Source organism: Spinacia oleracea, chromosome 4 (assembly GCF_020520425.1).
Source record: "Spinacia oleracea cultivar Varoflay chromosome 4, BTI_SOV_V1, whole genome shotgun sequence".
Lineage (NCBI taxonomy): Eukaryota > Viridiplantae > Streptophyta > Magnoliopsida > Caryophyllales > Amaranthaceae > Spinacia > Spinacia oleracea.
In genome coordinates, this window is record NC_079490.1 from 141,020,524 (window position 1) to 141,043,616 (window position 23,093).

The following is a 23,093-nucleotide window of genomic DNA, read 5'->3' on the forward strand; positions in this document are numbered from 1 at the left end:
GGGTTTGGGTCGGGTCATTTCGGGTCTCGAGTCATGATCAGGTCGGGTCGTGTCGGGTCAATATTCCATTCGGGTTGAGTTCGGGTTCGGTCGGGTCGATTTCAGGTCGGGTCATATCGGGTTTTTTGCTCTCTCGGGTTCAGGTCGGGTTTGGGTCGGGTCACATTTCGGTCAGGTTTGATTTCGGGTTCGGGTCTTATCGGGTCGGGTTTAAGTCGGTTTGTAGCAGATAATTTCGGGTTCGGGTCTTATCGAGTCGGGTTTAAGTCGGTTTGCAACACAGTTATTTTCGGGTTCGGGTCTTAGTTTGGGTCGCATAATAATCAGATCAAATGGAATTCAGGTCGGGTCACTCTCAGGGACGGGTCAAACTCGGGTCTGATAATTAACCTATACATTTTAATTATTTTATATTCTAATTTATTTTTTAAACTTATTTTAGAGTCAATAGCAGGTTTCATCGAGTTACAATCGGTTTCGGGTTGACATCGGGTCGGGTATCGAATCGGGTTCGGGTCATTATTCGGTCGGGTCAGTTCGGTTATCGGTCATTTTCGGGTCGGGTGTCGGGTTCGGGTTCGGGTGTTACAACATCGGGTTAAAATCGGTTATCGATTTTTTCGGGTCGGGTACAGGTCGGGTTTCGAGTTACCTGTTTAACCGTAATTTCGGGTCATAATCGGCTACGGGTTCGATCGGTTCAGGTCGGATTTTTAGGTCGGGTCAGTTTTTGACAGCTCTAATATCCTCCATTCGGAGCACCTTGTCTATGTTTTTGTCTCTCACTTATCCTGTATTACAAAAGAGTTGACTACAATAATATGAACGATATATTAAAAATAATAATAATATATGCAATTTTTAAGGCTGTAAATAAGCCACCGGCCCACCAATGTATTCTCGTAAGCAAATAAGACCTTGGAGTTAGAGAGAGGAAGGACATGATTGTATTTTAAGGGTTATTATGTAAATTAACAATTGATTAACGCAATGTACATACAGGGTTTCTAGACCTCAAGTGGCTTGTGTCCATATGGATATAAGTGATCCAAATACAATCATTTTAAGTATCAACACACAATATGTCAGTATCAAAATGCAAAATTGCTTAGAAGTACCACCAATATAGGTCATATTGTATTTTCGGTATTCACATATTTGTATTGGTACTAACATATTTTGTATTGGTACTCACTAAGTCATTTGTGATAAAGACTTCCTCGTGTACAATTGGTGAGTTGGTGACAATAAGACATCAAGGTAGGGCCTAGGAGCCTACAATTGCAATACTTTAATTTCCATTTGTAGGTGCCATATTGAAGGGCCAATATGTTAGTTATCCACTTCATCCTACCGAAGTCTCAAACCCTTTCCCCTCGTTTCTTTTCCTGGAACCCCAGCGTCTGGTAGAAGTCCAATTGAAGCATCATCTTCCCCGAGGTAATGCTTTAATGCTTTACAATTTTTTTAATAAATATTTTACTTAATACGTAGTACTCACGTAACTTCAAGCTACAGATAGTTTTATGAATAGTGTTTTGTACCATCTGGGATTTCACGCTTGCCAATGCACTATTTTAATCAATTTTTTGTGGCCGGTAAATCTCATTTTATCCTCCATTTCATTTATGAATGAGATTCACTTATCCTCCATTTTTTTTTAATTGCACCATCTGGGATTTCACGCTTGCCAATGCACTATTTTAACCACTAATATCTCTCATTATACATTTTAAAAAAATATAAAAATTTGATAATTTGAAAGTATATTTTAAGACAAATCTAACAAGATCCCACATGAATATATTTTTCCTTACATATAAATCACAAAAAATAACTATATAAGAATATGTGAATAGTGCTAAAACCAAGATGGTGCAATTATTAAAAGATGGAGGAAGTAAAAATTTAGATGATGTATCCATTCATAAATGGTGTAATGGAGAGAGTATAGATTATACGGAGTACTCCGTACTTGAGTGATGCTTATACTTCGTTTTTTTTTTCCATACTTGCTTTATCCATACCTGAGTAACTTATTTTTGCTTAAATGAGTAGAAGGTGAACATAACAAACCTAAATAAAATGAGAAATTTTAATCACCAATATTTTTAATCGATTTATAAGTAACCAGCAGAAGTTTATACTATACATTCCTTGTTTAGCTCAATTTATTTCTAACCTTATTGCCTAGTTATGTCCTCCGTAACATGTCAAACGGGTTGGTCGGTTAGGGTTATAAAAATTATATTTGTGTTTGGGTTGTTTTTGGTCGGTCATTTTTGGGTTCGGGTTTTCAAATGCTTGTTCAAGACCTAGAAATTTCGAGTTCGGGCCAACCCAACGGGCTGAGAGATTTTAAAACGCGTATTATATTTTCATTGATTTGGGTAATAAATCTACGCAGTACAAGTTAAATATGCGCACAAATTAACAATTTTCATACACAACTTTACGTTTAGTCAAATTCAAGTATTCAACCATAAAGTGGGGTATAATTCAAATCAAAATCATATTACACCCAACAATATTACCAAACGTGTTTGTTGTGCTTAAAATTCCTCATAATCACATTTATTACTATAATGGGTTTGGTCGGAATTTGATCTATTACTTTCGGATTGTTCGGATTCGGATGAAATTAACCGGATTATGGGTCACAAAATATTGTTCAAGAACCAATATTTTCAGATCGGATTTCGAGTCGGGTCGATTTTTAATAAGTCTCATAGAAGAAAAGGAATCGGATTATATCAGAAAAAATAATTTTTTTTTTTTTTTATGAAGTACTAGGTGGAACAAAATAAATTTTCAATTGTGGTCGGTAAATCTCATTTTACCGACTAAATTAAGAACGGCCGGTAAAATCAAGCGTAAAAAACGCGAATTCTTGTAGTGCGGCGTTTTTAAAAGTTGTTAACATGCAAGTTATGGCTTTTTCCTATTTCTGAAGGTTGTAAACAAATTCGCTTTACGTTTGGTGTATCCCGGTTGTAAGATTACTTCTCTTATCCCTAAACATTTACACCTTTCAATGAGAAAGTCTTAATCTATACTAGGTATACTATTGAAATGGTATACTAATATTCTGCATTTTTATTTACTACCAAACCACATAGTTTGGTACAAGAAAAATAGTTGTATTTTCTCATGTGATACCAAATAACATAGTTTGGTAACGTGGTTTCATTTTTATTGGTTCTAAACAACATAGTTTGGTACTAACAAGTCAAAGATAAATGTTATTTTTCGTGGGCCAGACTTAATTTATTACATGAACTTACCATTTAGCCCTTAATATACCAAATGAAGTTACTGTTTTACCCTTAGTATACCATTTTAATGGTATACCCAGTATAGATTCAGAAAACCTCCCTTTCAATTCCCTCTCTTTTACTTCCTCCGTTTCTTTTTGTTTATTACTCCCTCCGTCTCTTTTTGTTTTTTACGTATTCCATTTTGGGTGTTTCATTTTGTTCTTTACATTTCCTTTTATATTGTCACATAATGCATTAATATTCTATCAAAATTTGTGCTCAAACATTATTTTAACCAATTAAATCCATTGGACATTAAATATTTCTTATTTTCCCAATGTCAGATTTTTGATAAAAGTGAAAATATTATAAATAAACGTAATTTTTCTTGTTTAAATAAAAAAAGTAGATGAATCTCAATGCATATTAAATAGTCGTTAAATCGTGTGAAAAACATCAAACGTAAAAAACAAAAAGAGACGGAGGGAGTACGTTTGGACTTTTGCATGTTTATTAACGTATGATAAAGATTCTTTTTCTTTTTTATTAAAAAATAAACCCAAGTAAAACCCCAATCCACTAACCATTACAACAATCAATAAGATTGTTTTATATATCAAAATGAACCAATAATGGAAAAACATACAGATTGCTAACTTAACATATTTGGGGAATTGTAAAGAAATTTAATGAGTTGAAAAAATTTGACCAATTAAAATTAAAAGTTAGGCACAAAAAATGACAGTATAATAAATTTATAAAAGAAAAGATTCTCCCACGTAACAAATATTGTAAAATACCCTAAAAGAAATACGTAACAAACAAAAAGAAACCGAGTAATTTATCCACCTACTTATTTTACATCCATCCACAATTTACACAATCTTTACCTATCCAACTTTGTTTTTTTACACCCAATCAAAATCAACACACTAAAGCTCTCACTTATAATAATAAATATTACGGAGTACTCCGTAACAATATATAGAAACACAAGTACATGTGTCTGTTTTATCTCTATTTACCTTTTGCAAAGTTCGTTTTCAATTCACATATTTTAACATCAGTAGCTGTTCTAATCCCAATTTAGCAAACAAAGTTTATGAAATTGCCATTGGAATTAATTTGTGGAATTAAGATTTGTATAATTTGTGAAAGTAACTACGTTAGTAGTTGCAAGAGAAAATGCTTATGCAAAAAAAAAAAATGTTTATACAAAAAAAAATTAAAAATAGAATAACTTATATCTATCATTTTATAATGATGATGATGATGACCCCTAATTTATGAAAATATATTGAAAAAGATGAGAAACCAGATGACTGAAAAGGAGCAAAAAGAATATTAGCCAAAGATAATAGATAACGGTGAAGGGGTGGACGGGACGGAGAAAAGCTAGGGTTGAAACTTGAAAGAAAGAGAAGAGAAAAAGAAAACAGATTAGACAGAAGGAAATGAAGGAAAAAAGAAATAAAAAGAAAGAAATGTAAGAAGAAAAAAAAAGGGGGAAAATATGCTTGGGATGGAATGAGATTTGAACCCCATACCTTTAGAAATTCAAGATATCACTTTTAAAGGGACCTTCCAATTTTTATTTTCCTGTAAATAGTGAATTTCAACCTTTTACCATCCAAAGCACTATCGATAAGTACAATGTTGGGAAGTTAGTGCATTTTAAAGGTTAGAGATACGAAGTATGTTACAATATTATACTTCATACTCCATTCGTTTCTTTTTGTTCTTTACGTTTTACTTGTTGGGTGTCTTAAAATGTTATTTACATTTCCTTTTATATTATCACATACTACGTAAATGCTTAAATATTCTATCAAAGTTTGTGTCAAATGATTATAACCAATTAAATTCATTGGGTCATTTAATCTCTCACACTTGTCTATTGGACATAATTTTTTCTCATTTTCCCTATATCATAATTTTGATAAGAGTGAAAACATTATAAATAAATGTAATTTTTCTTATTTAAATAAAAAAATAGAGAAATCTCAATTCACATTAATTAGTCGTTTATAAACGTGTAAAAGGCCAAACGTAAAGAATAAAAAGAAACAGAGGGAGTAAGAATTATATTTCTACTTCTAACTGTCATGTTATGTAAAGTGGCTGCTAGCGATAGAAATTGGTTAAGAAGTAGTAGACACTCTTAGGAAAGAGAAAATCATAAGAGTGGGATTAGATCGAGTGAGGCCCTGTTCCCTTGGACTTTTTTTGCAGTTTTATTCAGTTCAGTTCAGTTCAGCTTCATTAAGTTCATTCAGTTCAGTTCAGTTCAGTTCAATTCAATAAATAATACTCATTATTTATGTGGAAAGTGAATCTCAAGGCTCGGGGAACGAGCGGGTGTTTTCTTCAGAATGAGCGCTATTGCCTATTGGCGACAAGAGCGAGGGTCGAACGGGGCGCTTGTGTGCGCACAGCAGGCACAAGCGGGACCGTCGACGAGAATGTATCTGTTTTGAGGGAGACTTTGTTGGGTCGTAGAAAGCTTAAAAACATGCGACAACACAATATCTATAAAGACTAGCAACAACCAAGTAATTAAGCAAAGACAACTTCTGATGAGGGGTATTGGTTCATACCCCTCCTAGAGGTTTATTTTGAATTAGCTAAAACTTGTCAGTGAACACTGGAATTACAGTAACTAATAATTCTCTCTAAAGCCTAGAAAACTATTAGAAGATCCTAGAAAGCAATAGAAAAGAGAAAATACAAGTAAAAGAAGGTTGGAGTCTAACACCATGCATGTTTTGGACTTTTGATAGGAAACTCGATCTTATACTTGGTATATGTTGGTAGTGATGTGGATGAGAAGAGACAAGGAAGTATTTTAGGATATCTGATATGTGTTTGCAAATGCATATCATAGCAAAAGACAAAATAGAAAAAACGACAAAAAAGAAATTGAATGGTACTTTTTATTTTATTTTATAGAATGATACTTTTTTAACATGAATGATATTCCCTTTTTGTCTTTTAGCTATTTGTATTTTAGCTGATATCCGAAAAAACGACCCCCAATAAGAGTGGGTATCAATTTACGGGCAATCCATAGTGAGCTAAGCTACCTCTTAAGGGCGTGTTCGGCGGTAGCGTTTTGACCTAGTCAAGACGCTACTTGTAAAATTTGTAAGTGTTTGGTAAAGTAGCGATTTAGGTAGCAGTTAGCGGTTGAGGTAGCGGTTGGATAGCTTTTGTGAAACGTTAAAATTAGTAGCGTTTAAGGTAGCGGGTAGCGTTTGACAAATTTATAATAAAGTTTTAAATAATATTATTGCTTTTATTTTTATTTTTATAATATCAACCGCTACTTTTACCGAACACTCATATTAGTTACCGCTACTTTGACAGCTAACCGTTATCCGCTATTATTCACCGCTACTCGCTACTTTAACCGCTACCCGCTACCCGCTAACGCTAATTTTGCCGAACAGGGCAATTGTCTACTCTAGCTAGTAGTCTAGTTCGCTCTTGTGAAGCAAATTGCTAATATAAAAAACTACTGCCAAAGTTAGTGATAAGAGAATAGAATTATCTTAGGATATAATTTGTAATTTGTATTATTTTTAACCATTCGCTTTTGTGTGTGACATGCAGGAAAACAGTAATATATTATATATATGGACTCTGTCATTTCTATCATTATGAAAGTGGCAGAGTGTTTCGTAGACCCAGTTAAGAGTCGAACAAAACTCATAACTGACTACGAAACAATCCAAGAAGATCTGAGAAATCAAAAAGAGAAATTATCAATTGTGGTATCTAGTATCCATAATCAAGCTAACCAAGCTAAAAACAATGGAGAAAAGGTTAGTGAGGAGGTAACCAAGTGGTTAGAAGACGCTCAAGCAGCTAAAGTCGAGGTAGATGCCTGGCTAACTAACATCAGTGTCATGGAAACAACATGCGGACCGTGTTCCAACTGTTGCAAACGTTGCAAGTTAAGTAAGGAAGCTATACAAAAGAAAAAAGTGGTTGAGTCTCTTGTTGAGCGTGGCAAGAGTTATCCACAGGTAGCATACCCTAGCTCCCCTAAAGGAATACAACTCATATCACGCGGTGCGTTCACTGCTTTCGAATCAATTAAGGAGTCTTTCACTGATATCATCGCGGGTTTAGGAAGGAGTAGCACAAAAGTTATCGGTGTTTATGGGATGGGGGGTATTGGCAAGACAACCTTAGTTACAGAAGTTGGTAAAGTGGCTAAGGACACAAAATTGTTTGATCAGGTGGTTTTTGCTGTGGTGTCTCAGACAACTGATATCAGAAAGATTCAAGGTCAATTAGGTGATATGTTAGGCCTTAATTTTTCCAGAGAGACTGAAATTGGCAGGGCTGGTCAACTTAAGGAGAGACTTAAATATGAGAACAAAGTCTTGGTTATCTTAGATGATGTTTGGAATACTATTGAATTGGCAGACATTGGGATACCTTATGGTAGTGATCACCAAGGCTGTAAGATTCTTATCACTACTCGCCGTGAACACGTTTGCGAATCCATGGGTTGCCAAGAAACTATCCTACTTAGCCTCTTACAAGAAGATGATGCTTTGAAACTATTTATAAAAAACGCAGGAGTTGTACTAAATGATCCATCTCTTGCACTCGAAGAGGTAGCTAAGCAAGTTATCAAAGAATGCCATAGATTACCGCTAGCTCTTGTTGTTGTAGCAAAAGCTCTAAGAGGAAAAAGTCTAGAGGAATGGAAAACAGCTTCTGAAAGCCTTCAAAGGTCGAGGCTTACAGACATTGAATCAGTTGACCTTAATGTTTATGCTTGTTTGCGATTAAGTTATGATTATCTCAAGGCGGAGGCTACAAAGAAGTGCTTTTTGTTGTGTTCCTTGTTTCCAGAAGACCATGAGATTGATTTAGAGGAATTATCTAAATATGCTATTGGATTTGGTGTTTTTCAAGATGTTGACTCCTTTACATCAGTAAAGTCTCGCGTGCAAATTGTTTTAAAAGATCTTAAATCATCTTCCTTGCTGTTGAAAACAGATAATATGTCAAACCATGTGAAAATGCATGACATGGTTCGTGATGCTGCACTTTGGATAACTTTACAAGACAAAGAGCCGTTCATTGTACCAACTCCTATGGAGAAAAACTGGGCAAGAAATGTTAAACTTGAGGAGGCAATGTCAATCTCTTTGCTGGCGTGCCCCATGAATGTTCGGTTTCCTATTCGAGCTCAATGTCCAAGCTTGAAAATTCTATTATTTGCTCAAAGTAAACCATTACGATTGAGTGACACTTGTTTTGAAGGATTGGCCACACTGCGGGTTCTAGATTTAACAGCAGTAAAGTATCGTCTAGAGATGATGTTGCCATCTTCAATCAAATGTCTGCAGAATCTCCGAACATTACTTATTAGAAGATGGAAACTAGAAGGTGATATATCAATGATTGGGAGTTTAAATAATCTCGAGATTCTTAGTTTCTCTGGAAGTCTTATTTTTGAATTGCCTATACAGTTTGCAGAGCTTTCTGAGCTCAGAGTCTTAGACCTATCTGGCTGTAAAGAGCTAGCAGCCAAACCAGAGTCCTATACTCAAGTGCTTAGGCAATTACCTGTAATCGAAGTAATTTATATGCCATACCAGACACCAATGCTAACTTTCGATGAAGATAAACAAGAATGATTATGTGGGTATCTTCTTAGTCGATTGATTAAAGTTCCATCAATGAACATCAGAATTGTTGGTATTCTTGCTCTACATTACAAAATAAAGACTTGTTCTTGTGATTTTCTTTTAATAGGAGTAATTTTGTTTTCGTATTATTAATTTCAATCGAGTGAGTTCGTGTGATCTTTAGTTGCCAACTTTATGTATTGCAGGACTTGATGTTCAGGTTTAATTCATTTACAACTAAACAGGCAGTAGCCAGACTAAGATAGCCACTGAATTAATAATTGTAATGAATTCTTTGAAAACAATGGCCTTGATCGAACTCATGGAATACTCTTTCATTTCTACCATATTTCAGCAATCACCAGCTAAATAAAATGGAAATGCAAGTTTCTCAAATCTTACATCAAACTAACCTGTCCCTACATAAAACTATGCAACATATCCAGCAAATTTGACAACAAACATATAAAATCAAGCTCCCTACGCATAAAATCATAAAGAAAGTGAGCTGTAAATGGTTGGTAAGAGTATTAGATGCAATTCTAACCTCATAATTTACAGGCTTAACTTCCTTATTGTATGCGCGGGTCTAAGTTTTAGTTTGAATCCCTTTGATGAGAAACCATCCAAATCACACCTACAAAAGATCACAAAAATCAAAAGGAGACAACTCTAAGTTTCCAAACAATATTCACCGTCGTACCAAAATAAATTGCATGGTTCACAACAAATACATATATTATATACATAATGATTAACTCTTTACCAAACAAATTCTCAAGTGGACGGAGAGAAAATAGTAGTTAAAAACAAGTGAGAGAAAACTAGGGCCGGCAAAACCTGATCCGACCTGATAATCCGACCCGAACCCGACCTGAATACAGCGAGTTTGGGTTGAGATTTTCAATCCGATTAATTAAATGGATAGACACGAACCCGACCTGGAAATAAATGAGTTAGGTTAAGGTTGAAAATTTTAACCCGAAATTAACTTGTGTAACCCGATTAAGTAAATTGGCCAATTTCATGATAACCCGAAATAAAAGGAGAAGTTAGGTAAAATTTCGGTCATTTTACAATATCCTAACACTTATAAAGCCTTGAACTTCTATTACTATTCACCCAACAGTGCAATTACTTACATACCCCTAATTTCTTTCTTTGTTTTTCTTTTGTCTATTCTTATCAATAGTGTAATGTCTATTTTCACCCTTCTTTTTGTCTTTGCTTTTCTATGAGAGGCTCCCCCTTCCATTTTCAACCTAAGCACGTTGCTAATGTTCCATGTGTAATACTACAATAATAATTTCGGAGAGCTTAATGTTGCACGTGGAATGTTAAAATATCAATGAAACCTCTTGTAAACGTATTTATAATCACATATTATCAATTACGAGCAAATCGAGCTTTAGCTTTGTTTTTCTAGAGTTCATCACCATAAATTTGTAAATGTCCTTTTACTAAACAATATTTTATTATCTTGAGGGATCGTGCGCGCTAGCGCACGATCCAATAACTAGTTTGGACTACAGGCCCAAAATCCAAATGTATTAGCTGGTATAAATAACAAAACCCTAACCCTTCCCTTTATTTTCTACTTCTCTCTCTCTCTCATTCCTCTCTCTCTCATTCACGGCGGACGCGGTGGCTTCTCTTACTTCGTTACTTCCTCAATTAACTACATATTTACTACTCCTCCATGACTAGGTGAAGGGAAATATACTTAGATAGGTATTATTTGATTTATTTAAGAATAATTTATGTCTTTATTTCAATTAATGTTCAAGAATTACTTCATTATATGTTAATTTTAGAATACTTTGTGGATTCGCATATCTATTTGAAGAGTAATGCATGGTTTTGCATCTTAATTCAAGAGCTTTTTTGGTTTATTAATTGACTTTAGAGTAGTTGTGTGGATTTGAATGTTTATATGTAAGAATAATTTTCTGGATTTGATTGTTTATATAAGTATATTTTCGTCGATTTGTATGGTTTTACGAATGCATTATTTCGTGGATTTGTACGTTTGTCTGGGAATAACTTCGTGGATTATAATTTCCCGATCTAATTTTTATTTTCGTTTTATTTCTAAAAATGATAATATTATTATCTTTTGTTCTTTTTTGTGTGCAGGGCTATTTATTCAACGAAACTTTTGCATCTTGTTATCACAAACATCACAAAACTACGAACTTGGAGGATGCACACTACATTTTAGATTTTTAGATATTTTTCTTACTTTGGATGTATATAAGTTTTAATTGATTGTCCGATTTTGTTGTAATATCTAGATCCTGCACTTTTGCTTTGGTTTTATGTTGATGGGTAATCACAATCGTTAATTTCCAAGTTCTTCGTATATCAGATCTAATGAAAAAGGGTTAATTAATATTTGTTTCTCGAAACAGGCCGGTTAAATGGGTTCGGGTTGACCCGAAATAAGGAAGTTAAATGGGTTAACCTATCTGTATAAATTAATTTCAAGTTGAAATAAATCAGGTTGAGCAGATCAGGTTTGGGTTGACCCGATAACTCGATAAGGGACAGATCAAGTTAGGGTTTAGATTTTCAACCTGATTACTTAAACACATCAGGTTCATGTTGGAGGTATTTTACCCATTTAAGTCTGACCCGAACACGAACCGACCCAACCCCACCCAACCCGACCTGATATCCACCTCTAGAGAAAACCACAGTTAGAATATGCCTTTAATTTGTTTTGGCCTATTTTCTAGGCTTTTCGCATCTATCTAGAGAATATTATACAAACTCTTTAAGTTATAACTGAATTGTATTCTGTAATCTATACTCATCAAGATGAATAAAAACTTGTTTTAATATTTCTATCATTAGCTTTCTTACTTCTTCATGTTCACCCTCGTCACTATTTATCATAACATGACCAATGCCAAGAAAATCAAGCTCGGGGTTTAACGAGTTATAACTACCAAAAGAAGCATTCCCTATATGAGGTGAGGGATTAGGAGAAGTGACATCCGGTAAATGATTAACATCGTATCGATCATCAGTGAGCATTAGGAATTGTTATGGCGAGTTCGAAGTCATACTTATAGGAAAAGAACACAAGTTTTCAACCACACTTTGTTGCTTAGGAATCTGTTCTAGGTACAATTGCATATTGGACATTGAATTTTGTCTCACGACAGCCCACATAAGTCTTAAAGAATTATCATCATTTAGTTGAATAACTATTGTGTATGAGTTGTATATTGGACAACTCATTCGCATTTTCAACTCTACATACCGTGGTTAATGATGGAAATATCTAGTGGATGATCCAATAACTCGTTCACCAACTATAATTAAACGGGTAAAAACTCGAATTAAATGAATGGAAAGCGGGTGATGGGTGAAGCGGGTGATTTTTTTTATCCATCACCCGTTTATCACTCGATCCGTGACCTATATTCTAATTACACAACACTTCAAAATTTAAGAAAATTATTTCATAGCAGTACATGCATGAGAGAAAACCAAAGCACTAAAACAGATAAAAAAAACACTCAATAGAATAAAGCATGTATTGAACTCCCATTAAAATATGAAATTAAGAGCAATTCACCAAATTCGGAATTAATTATTGAGTAGCATTTATATATCTGTATATCTATATACCCTACTAAAAGACATGGCACTAGCTATGAAGCTGACACATGTCCATATCTTTATTATTTTTTATTTACATTTTTTAACTTACATATATATCAAATAATTATTTAAGTTAATCAATATCTTTTACAAATCTATTTTTTCAAATACTCTGTATATGATAAAATAAAGAGTATTTGAAAAAAATAAAGCAATTCTATTACTTTATCATACTTAACAAGAGTTTCCTAATATAATGATCTATTAGTTTGTCAACCTTAACTAATTATGATTCCAAACAAATTTAAAATGATAATATAACATTTTAAAAAATAGTTTTGACCTAAAAATACAACTATTGAATGTGGAATAAGTATTACGGAATATGATAAATATTGCTTGAATTACGTAATAATCCAACTATTGAATGTGGAATAAGTGTAGAATCAACATAATAATCTAAATACCTTGAATCTACTTTTTAATTAAAAAATAATAAATAGGTAATATATTTTTATAACATAGTTTCACGATTACTATATGATATATAATAAATAGGTAACATATTACATTTTAAAAAATACTTCTATTTGTTTATCTTATTATATATATAAAAAAGTTTACACACAAAATAATTAATAGATATATTATGAAGAAAGAATCAAAATTTGAGTGGAGCGAAAAATGTGAGGAAGCCTTCCAAATTCTCAAAGAGCGTTTAACCTCAGCACCTGTTTTAACCTTGCCTGATGGGAATGAAGGGTTTGAGGTATATAGTGATGCTTCGAAGAATGGGTTGGGGTGTGTATTACAGCAAAATGGGAAGGTGATTGCTTATGCGTCGCGTCAATTAAAACCATATGAGGCTAATTACCCTACCCACGATCTAGAGCTAGCTGCGATTGTTTTCGCTTTGAAAATTTGGAGACATTACCTCTATGGGGCAACATGTAAGATCTTCACAGACCACAAAAGCCTAAAATACATTTTCACCCAGAAAGATCTCAACATGAGACAAAGAAGATGGTTAGAGTTGATCAAGGACTATGATTTGAACATCCAGTACCATGAGGGGAAAGCAAACGTAGTTGCCGATGCATTGAGTAGGAAATCTAGCCATAGTATGAATGTCTTGATAGTGCCTGAAGAGTTGTGTCGAGACATGCAGAGACTTAGCCTGGAAATAGTAAACCCTGGGGAAACCAAAGCAAAACTGAGTGCATTATCATTGGGGTTGTCTATATTCGAGGAGATTAGAGAAAGTCAAGCTGGGGATGAGTGCCTAGAGAGAATCAAAGAAAAGATGGGTCAAGGGAAAGAAGTGGATTTCAAGATTCACGAAGATGGTAGTTTGAGGTTCAAAGGGAGATGGTGCGTACCACAAAAGTGTGAAGAACTCAAGAGACGTCTTATGGATGAGGGGCATAATACTCCATATTTTGTGCACCCTGGGGGTGACAAGTTGTACAAAGACCTAAAACAAATCTATTGGTGGCCTAATATGAAACGGGAAGTTGCTGAGTTTGTGTCTAGATGCCTAACCTGTCAGAAAGTCAAAATAGACCACAAAAGACCCATGGGGAAAGTTCAACCTTTAGAAGTGCCTGGATGGAAGTGGGATTCCATTTCTATGGATTTTGTTACTGCCTTGCCTAGATCAAAGAACGGAAATGATACCATTTGGGTGATTGTGGATCGTCTAACAAAATCAGCCGTGTTTATTCCGATTAAAGAGACTTGGAAAAAGAAACAGCTTGCAAGGACATACATTAAGCATGTAGTGAGGTTGCATGGGGTCCCAACCGATATTATCTCAGACCGTGACTCAAGATTCCTCTCGAAATTTTGGCAAAAAGTCCAGTTGAACCTTGGGACAACTTTGAAAATGAGCACTGCTTTCCACCCTGCAACCGATGGTCAGACTGAGAGAACTAACCAGACTATGGAAGATATGTTGAGGGCTTGTGCAATTGACTTTAAGGGTAGTTGGGAAGACCATCTAGACTTGATCGAATTTTCATACAACAATAGCTACCACGCAAGCATTAAGATGGCACCTTTTGAGGCACTATATGGGAGAAAATGTAGAAGTCCCACCTGCTGGAATGATTTCAGTGAAAATATAGTCTTGGGAACGGAATTCATTGAGGAGACTGTCAGGAATGTGAAAATAATTCAGGCTAGAATTCAAGCTGCCCAGGATAGGCAAAAGAGTTATGCTGATTTGAAAAGAAGAGATGATGAATTTGCAGTTGGTGATAAAGTGTTCTTGAAAGTATCACCAACCAAGGGTGTGATGAGATTTGGGAAGAAGGGCAAGCTAAGTGCCAATTATGTAGGCCCATATGAGATTCTGCAACGAATAGGGAAAGTAGCATACAAGTTAGCCTTGCCAATGGAGTTCGAAAAGATGCACGACGTGTTTCACATTTCCCAACTAAAGCGCTATATCCCTGACGTGCGTCATATCTTGGAGCCTGAGAGAATCCAGATCGATAGTAGCCTCACATACGAAAAAAGGCCTGTGAAAATCCTCGATAGGAAAGTGCGTAGTACACGCAATAAGGACATCAGCATAGTGAAAGTGCTTTGGTCGAACCACGAGTACGAAGAGGCAACGTGGGAAGCCGAAGCTGAAATGAAGTTCAAGTACCCAGAGTTATTTTCCGAGGTGAGTTACGAGGGCGTAACTCGTTTTCTTTAAGGGGGGTAGAATGCGATAGAAATTCGCGCTTTTTACCTATTTTCATGGTATTTTTATGCATTTTATGCTTAATTTTTAGCAACCTTTACATGTTGATGCAAGTAAATAGATTCTCCGCATAAGGAAATGTGTTTGTGAATATAATAAGTAACTCTTAGTTGGCAAAAGAGTGCACAAGAGTGGCACAAAGTACTTCTACAATTAGAATAAGTTGAGAAGTTTGGAAAAACATGTGAATTTTCGTGTCAAGTTTCGGGACGAAACTTCTTTTAAGAGGGGTAGATTGTAATCCCCCGTAATTTTATACATTTTAGTTATATATTTTAACGAATATTTAATATATTTAATATATATTTAAACATAAATTACGGATTTTAGAAACGAATATGTAATTGAAATGTAATTATTTTATTTCATTTGGAATACTTTTAATGATTTACGAAATCAAAATGTATTTTTGAATTTTACGTTAAAACGAATTCGATTTTGGATTCGAATCCTAAATACTAAATTCCGAAGTCTAGCCCAATTGAATAAAGCCCAATAATATAAACCCATAACCCCACACTTCTACTCCATGTAAAACACAAAACACAAAACACCAAACCCTTCTCCTCTCTACTCTTCACGTGGAAAACCAAAAAAAGAAAAAAAAGAAGAAAAAACCCTCCTGCTTCACGTACAACCTCCCAGCCGTTGCTCTCTCTCTCTCCTCGCCGCGGCTCTCCTCCCTCACGACTGAGCCCTCGACGCCGCCACCGCAAAGCACCACCGTGTGCTGCCGTCCACCACCTAGCGCAGTCACCCACGAACCTCGACCACCGCCTTGCACGGTAGCCTTCTCTTTCCTCCTCCCTTTTTCTTTTGATTTTTCGTTCTTCGTTCATTGCTTGCTCTTCGATTTCGTGGCTGACCACCACCATATTCGCGCAGCAACCACCGCACGCAACCACCGTGCTCCTCCCTCGCCGCAAGCCGCCACCCGTCTACCGGCCAGCCTCCTCTCCCCTCTTTAATTCTTGGTTATTTCTTAAACCCTAAGTAAACTAAATATTTTGATTTTATTTTGTTTATTTAATTCATGATTTGATTTAATAAATTTATGATTTTTATGAGTTAATTGGATTTTCAGATTTATGTAGTATGCTCAAATAATATATTTAATTTTCAGATTATGCAATTTGATTGAAATAATGGTTTTAATTATTAAAGTATGAATTTTAATGGTTTTAATAGTTTTGAGATCATGGTAGGATGATTATAAATTATTAAAGTTATTGTTTTTATGATTTCAAAGTTTAGGGATAGTGTGAAATTAGTTATGTTGCTGAAAATTTAAAGTACGATGTTTGCAAAAGTTTTCAACGAATTTCAATCACTAATTCAATAATCATGATTCTAGGAAATCAAATGTTAAGTTTTGATAGTGGGGAAAGTTCTAAATATGTTTAGGATGCATTTAGAATGCTTTCTTATGGTTGTCAATGATTAGAAATTTATTGGGATTATTTGTTGGTTGTTTTAGGCGGAGAATTCTCTTTAGGCGACTTTTGAGAGTGCTAAAGTGGCCTATCAGTTTGTTTACACAAGGTACGTACATACCTGTGTGCTTGGAATGTGTGCTAATTGTTGAAACCATGTTGAATCTTGTTGTTGAACTTGGTTATGTTGATATTATTGTTGAACTTGGTGATGTTGATATTATGGACGAACTGGGTTATATTGAATGTGCATGTTTAATACTATTGGACAAACTTATTGAACTTATTTTGCACTATGAGAACTGTAACATGTTAGTATGGATGATTGATACAAACATGTTGGTTGGGAACACTAGATTATTCTATATGATTGGGTTGGATAGATTGGTTGTTGTTCCCTTTCTATCTTTTCACTACTTTATAAGGGCGGAGGACCTTGTTTAGTAAGTTGAAACTTTATGCCTATATACAGGGTTGCTCATGGTTAAAGGAAAGGTTGGATAAATTGGAATGAGTCTCGATTGATGCTTTTATGATCACTTACTTAATTCCAAGATAAAAACAGTTGTGAACAAATGTGAATTGTCTGTCTTATGTAATGGTTGAGTCATAACGGAATCTCAATTTGTAAATCATGTAAAGTGAAACTGAATAGCAATAGCTTTAGGCTGTGCACGTCTGAAGTGACGGACAAACAGGAGTTGGGGTTCATGGTGGTAGCCCATGGCCTTTTCTGGGACCGGATTGATCACCGTGTCCTATTTTTATTTAAACGTTCCTCGATATCGCAGGTCACTGAGGTTACGGAGTCGCGCCTGTACCTCGTCTTCCTTAGTGAAGACTTCTGGATGGACAACTCGGTCCATTGTCTATTTCAACTAAAATAATATTATGGTTATTAAGCCTAGCTTAGTCTAGTCAAGTATAGTCGTCAAATTATCATGCTTTGTCTGCCCTTACTTATGTTCATTAGTATCATGTTAGGGTTCCTTTAATAGTATCATGTTAGGAATATTATTGTTTAGTATGTAGTACTCAGCTTTGCTGATTACGTGCTTTGTTTGTGTGTGTTGATCATGGCTATGCCTTATTGATCCTGTGATGACCCATCTTTGGTGAGCAGTCTCTAAGGATCAATAAGCGTTGCCCATCTACAGGTTTGAAGATGATGCATCATTGGGATCGGGATTAGAGAGCTTGTAGTTCTATTTGTTTAATTAAGTGATTTAATTTGTTAACTTGGATTTGAAATTTGTCGTACTATTCGTATTCCCTTATTTCAGTTAATTGGTTTGGACCTAATATGTAATAGATTATTTATGAACCTAAAAGTTAGTTTTATGTTTTCCGCTGCAAAATTCTGAATAAGCCGTAACGTTTTCACACGGGCGATAATACTTTGATAATTCCCTACAGTTATATTTAAAAAGGGATTATTTTAGAAAATGGGAATTGTTGGGGTGTTACAATGTGGTATTTTTGAGCTAAAGGTTTTACTGACATTTCGTGTCTACCTTTTTAAATTTTAGGCACCTAACTAACTAATTAGTTACATAAAAAGAATTTCGTTGAAGTAAACTACAACTAGTGAATAAATTGAAAGTTATTAGTTAAAAATGTTTGAATTTATTTTAAAATTAACTCTGGAATTACATGCTTTGAAATACGTTCTTGTTTGTGTGACTTCACGTATTTCGTTTTTTTAAATTAATATTTTCGTAATTATATATATATAAAAAAAAAAAAAAAATTAATATATATATATATTGTATTTATTTATTAATTATTTGTCTTTAAATAATTATTCGTTTAAACAAATTAACTCTTATAAATCATTCTCGTTTTATTCTTTTATGCTTCAATGTTTGATATACTATGTTTATTTTGAGAGATGGGTAGCATAGGAAAGGGCATATAGAATAGAAACATTGTGTCTGCACTATGTCAACATGATTGTACTTTTGTGCCTGCTAACTGTCGTGTCTTTCCTATGCTTTGCTATTAATACATATTCTTACCTGTTGTGTATTGTGGGATCATACGGTAAGCGAGAGTACTAATTACTAACATAGAAACTATGTTTAATTGTTATAGATCACTAATCATGTCTGGCATACAAGGAAATAGAATAGGGAGCAATTCTAACCCTATTGTTCTAAGCGATGATGAAAATGAAATGGATTACGAGTCTGACATTAACAGTTACACCAGCCATGAACTTGTTCTGCGTCGAGCTTTGAGAGCAGGAGAACCTGATAGTGATGATGAAGCCCTTCGTGAATTTGATCGTGCTAGAGGACAAACTAGGGTCGATATTTATCAAGCTGTTTTGAGACCTGAAAGCGATTCGGAGCCTGAGTTTGAGCATGAATTTGGGTATGAGTTCGTACAAGAATTTGAGTTTGAGTTCGAGCATGAATTGGAGGTTGAACCTGAGTTTGAGTTTGAGCCTGAACATGAACCTGAACCTGAACCTGAGCCTGAGCCAGAGGAAACTAATCATCAACTTCAAGGTCTACGAAGATCCTCTAGGCCAAGAAAAGAAGCTTATTATTTTGATATGGATGACGATGATGAACTTAAATATGAGTTATTCACCCTAGAAGGTTATAGCGAATCAAAGGACAAGTCTGATGATGTTTCCCTTTAGCTTTGCTTACATATTTAGTTGTGTGTGAGAAAAATGTTGGACAATCCGCCCAACCATAGTTTATGTTTATATCGTAGAACCTTTTTACTTTATTTTGAGAACAGGTGTGTGTTAATATTTAGGATTGTTATTGACATTCTTCCGAGGAATAAAAGTTAGATTATTGACTATCTAAAGGATCAGAGTTTTACAGGCACGCAAGGGGAATGTTTTCTTCTTTTATTCTAACTTATTATTCGTGATGATTGAAGTTATTCCTTGTCTCTCAGTTGAATGTTTTGCATGATTGTTCATTTCGTGTGCATTTTGAATGTTAATGTGATATTGCATTGCTAGAGGATAATGTAAGTAAAGTTTTGAACCTGAATTAGAGCATATTAATTTCAGGTCGCGCTCTAGGATGGCCAATAATAGTGACCTAGCTGCTGCTATTCGCCTCTTGGCGGAAAAACTAACCCAGGAAAGAACTGAGCGTCCCGATTCTGCAGGGGACATGTTTGAAAGGCTTGCGAAAGTTAAGCCACCATACTTTAAGGGGCAGGCAGACCCCACCTTCCTTGAAAACTGGATCAGGGAATTTGAGAAACTATTTGGGGCGGTAAACTGTCCTGAACATATGAAAGTAGGCCAAGCTGTCCTCTACCTGAAAGATGAGGCCGACCTTTGGTGGAGGGAAAATGGGACTAGACTAAGCGCTGCTGAGGGATTCAATTGGGATTCTTTTATTGTTGCTTTGAGGGGGAAGTTTTATCCTCCTTTTATGAGGAAGCAGAAAGCCCAGGAATTTATCAACCTTAGGATGGGGAATATGACCATTGCTGAATACTACAGTAAGTTTATAGCTTTGTCGAGGTTTGCACCTGAGGTGGTAGCTACTAAGGAACTAAAGGCTCAGAGGTTTGAGCAAGGGTTAACCGATGAGATCCAACTGGGATTAGGCGGGGAAACTTTTACGTCCTTAGACATTGTTTATGGGAGAGCTGCTCATATCTATGGCCTTCAGACCAGGAGAGACAAAAGAAATATTGTTGTTGGGGATAAAAGGAAAGAGTTCAATGCTGGGGGCAGTCAAGGGAACTTTAAAAGGAATAGAAATGGGAATGGTAATGGTAATGGTAATGGTAATGGTAATGGTAATGGTAATTTCCAGGGAAGAAACAACCAGGGGAATAACTATAACAACAGAAACCAAACTGACAGAGTGTACCACTGCAAGAGGTGCAACAACAACCACCCTGGGAAGGATTGTAAGGGGGAATTGGTAATTTGCAACTATTGTCATAAGAAGGGACATAGGGAATTTGAGTGCTTCACAAAGCAGAAGAGAGAGCAGAATGGTATCGGGAGTAGTAACCAAGGGAAACCAGGGTTTAACCATTCGGGGAACCAAGGTTCGAAGCCTGCTGGGGCACCAAACAACCAGGGAAACCAAAACAAACCTGCCAATGGAAACAACAATAACAACAAGGCTCCCGGAAAGCTGTTCGTAATGAGTAGAAATGAAGCTGAACGTTCTGCAGACGTAGTTTCGGGTACTTTCTCTATCAACTCCTTACCTGTTAAAACATTGTTTGATTTAGGGGCAACATATTCTTTTATTTCGACCTCTATTGTTAAAAATTTGAAGTTAGTAGATTTTGAGGCAATTGATTTACCTGTTAGTATGCCTAATGGTGCAACAATAAGGTGTACGAAATTATTTAAGAACTTGCCTTTGAAGATAAAAGATTGCACTTTTCCATCTGATTTGATAGAATTTAGTTTGGGGGACCTAGATGTGATTCTGGGGATGGATTGGCTAAGCTTATACAAGGCCAGGATAGATTGCGAGATTCAGAAAGTAAGCCTAAAGAACCCTACTGGGAAATCAATATCATATAGACGTTTTGGGAATCTGGGAACTTTGGGGTGATCTCCGCATTACAAGTGAGGAAACTGGTCAATAAAGGGTATGAACTATTTTTCTGTAGTGTCCAAGATGTGAGTAAGAAAGTTGGGGTAAAGATAGGGGATGTCCCAATCGTAAGAGAATTTGTAGATGTATTTCCGGATGAGATTCCGAGTATGCCACCGGCTAGAACCCTTGAATTTACCATAGAGTTAAATCCCGGAACTGCACCTATATCCAAAGCACCTTATAGGATGGCACCCCCAGAAATGAGTGAGTTAAAAACACAATTGCAGGACTTGTTCGACAAGGGGTACATTAGGCCTAGTGCATCACCGTGGGGAGCTCCAGTATTGTTTGTCAAAAAGAAAGATGGGAGTATGCGGCTATGTATTGATTATAGGGAGTTGAACAACGTAACAATCAAAAACAAATATCCTTTGCCTAGGATAGATGACCTGTTTGACCAGTTGAACGGGGCAAGTGTATTCTCAAAGATTGATTTGCGTTCGGGATATCACCAATTGAGGGTAGCTGAAAAAGACATTCCTAAGACTGCATTTAGGACTCGTTATGGCCATTATGAGTTTACAGTAATGCCTTTTGGGTTAACCAATGCACCCGCCATATTTATGGATCTGATGAATAAGATTTTCCATGAGTTCCTAGATAAGTTTGTGGTGGTATTCATTGATGATATTCTGATCTATTCGAGGAATGAAAAGGAACACGATGATCATTTGAGGGTTATCTTGGAGACGCTTAGGAAGAACCAGTTGTATGCAAAGTTCTCTAAGTGTGAATTCCGCCTGGAAAAGGTAGCATTTTTGGGGCATTATGTGTCAAAAGAAGGGGTCTCTGTGGATCCTGCCAAAATTCAAGCTGTGAGTGAGTGGCCTACTCCAAAGAATGTGTCGGATATTCGGAGTTTCTTAGGTCTAGCTGGGTACTATAGGAGATTTGTGAGAGATTTCTCAAAGATAGCAAGACCCATGACCAACTTGATGAAGAAAGAATCAAAATTTGAGTGGAGCGAAAAATGTGAGGAAGCCTTCCAAATTCTCAAAGAGCGTTTAACCTCAGCACCTGTTTTAACCTTGCCTGATGGGAATGAAGGGTTTGAGGTATATAGTGATGCGTCGAAGAATGGGTTGGGGTGTGTATTACAGCAAAATGGGAAGGTGATTGCTTATGCGTCGCGTCAATTAAAACCATATGAGGCTAATTACCCTACCCACGATCTAGAGCTAGCTGCGATTGTTTTCGCTTTGAAAATTTGGAGACATTACCTCTATGGGGCAACATGTAAGATCTTCACAGACCACAAAAGCCTAAAATACATTTTCACCCAGAAAGATCTCAACATGAGACAAAGAAGATGGTTAGAGTTGATCAAGGACTATGATTTGAACATCCAGTACCATGAGGGGAAAGCAAACGTAGTTGCCGATGCATTGAGTAGGAAATCTAGCCATAGTATGAATGTCTTGATAGTGCCTGAAGAGTTGTGTCGAGACATGCAGAGACTTAGCCTGGAAATAGTAAACCCTGGGGAAACCAAAGCAAAACTGAGTGCATTATCATTGGGGTTGTCTATATTCGAGGAGATTAGAGAAAGTCAAGCTGGGGATGAGTGCCTAGAGAGAATCAAAGAAAAAGATGGGTCAAGGGAAAGAAGTGGATTTCAAGATTCATGAAGATGGTAGTTTGAGGTTCAAAGGGAGATGGTGCGTACCACAAAAGTGTGAAGAACTCAAGAGACGTCTTATGGATGAGGGGCATAATACTCCATATTTTGTGCACCCTGGGGGTGACAAGTTGTACAAAGACCTGAAACAAATCTATTGGTG

At 35.8% G+C, this 23,093-nt stretch overlaps 1 protein-coding gene across 1 annotated transcript; it reads left to right on the forward strand.

The window, feature by feature from the left end:
- Positions 1–1,306: 1,306 nt before the first annotated feature.
- Positions 1,307–9,032, forward strand: LOC110779062 (probable disease resistance protein At4g27220). Its single transcript, XM_056826844.1, has 2 exons — positions 1,307–1,440; positions 6,870–9,032. Exon 2 carries the CDS (start codon positions 6,893–6,895, stop codon positions 8,915–8,917), a length of 2,025 nt encoding a protein of 674 aa, XP_056682822.1. The 5' UTR covers positions 1,307–1,440; positions 6,870–6,892; the 3' UTR covers positions 8,918–9,032.
- Positions 9,033–23,093: the final 14,061 nt, after the last annotated feature.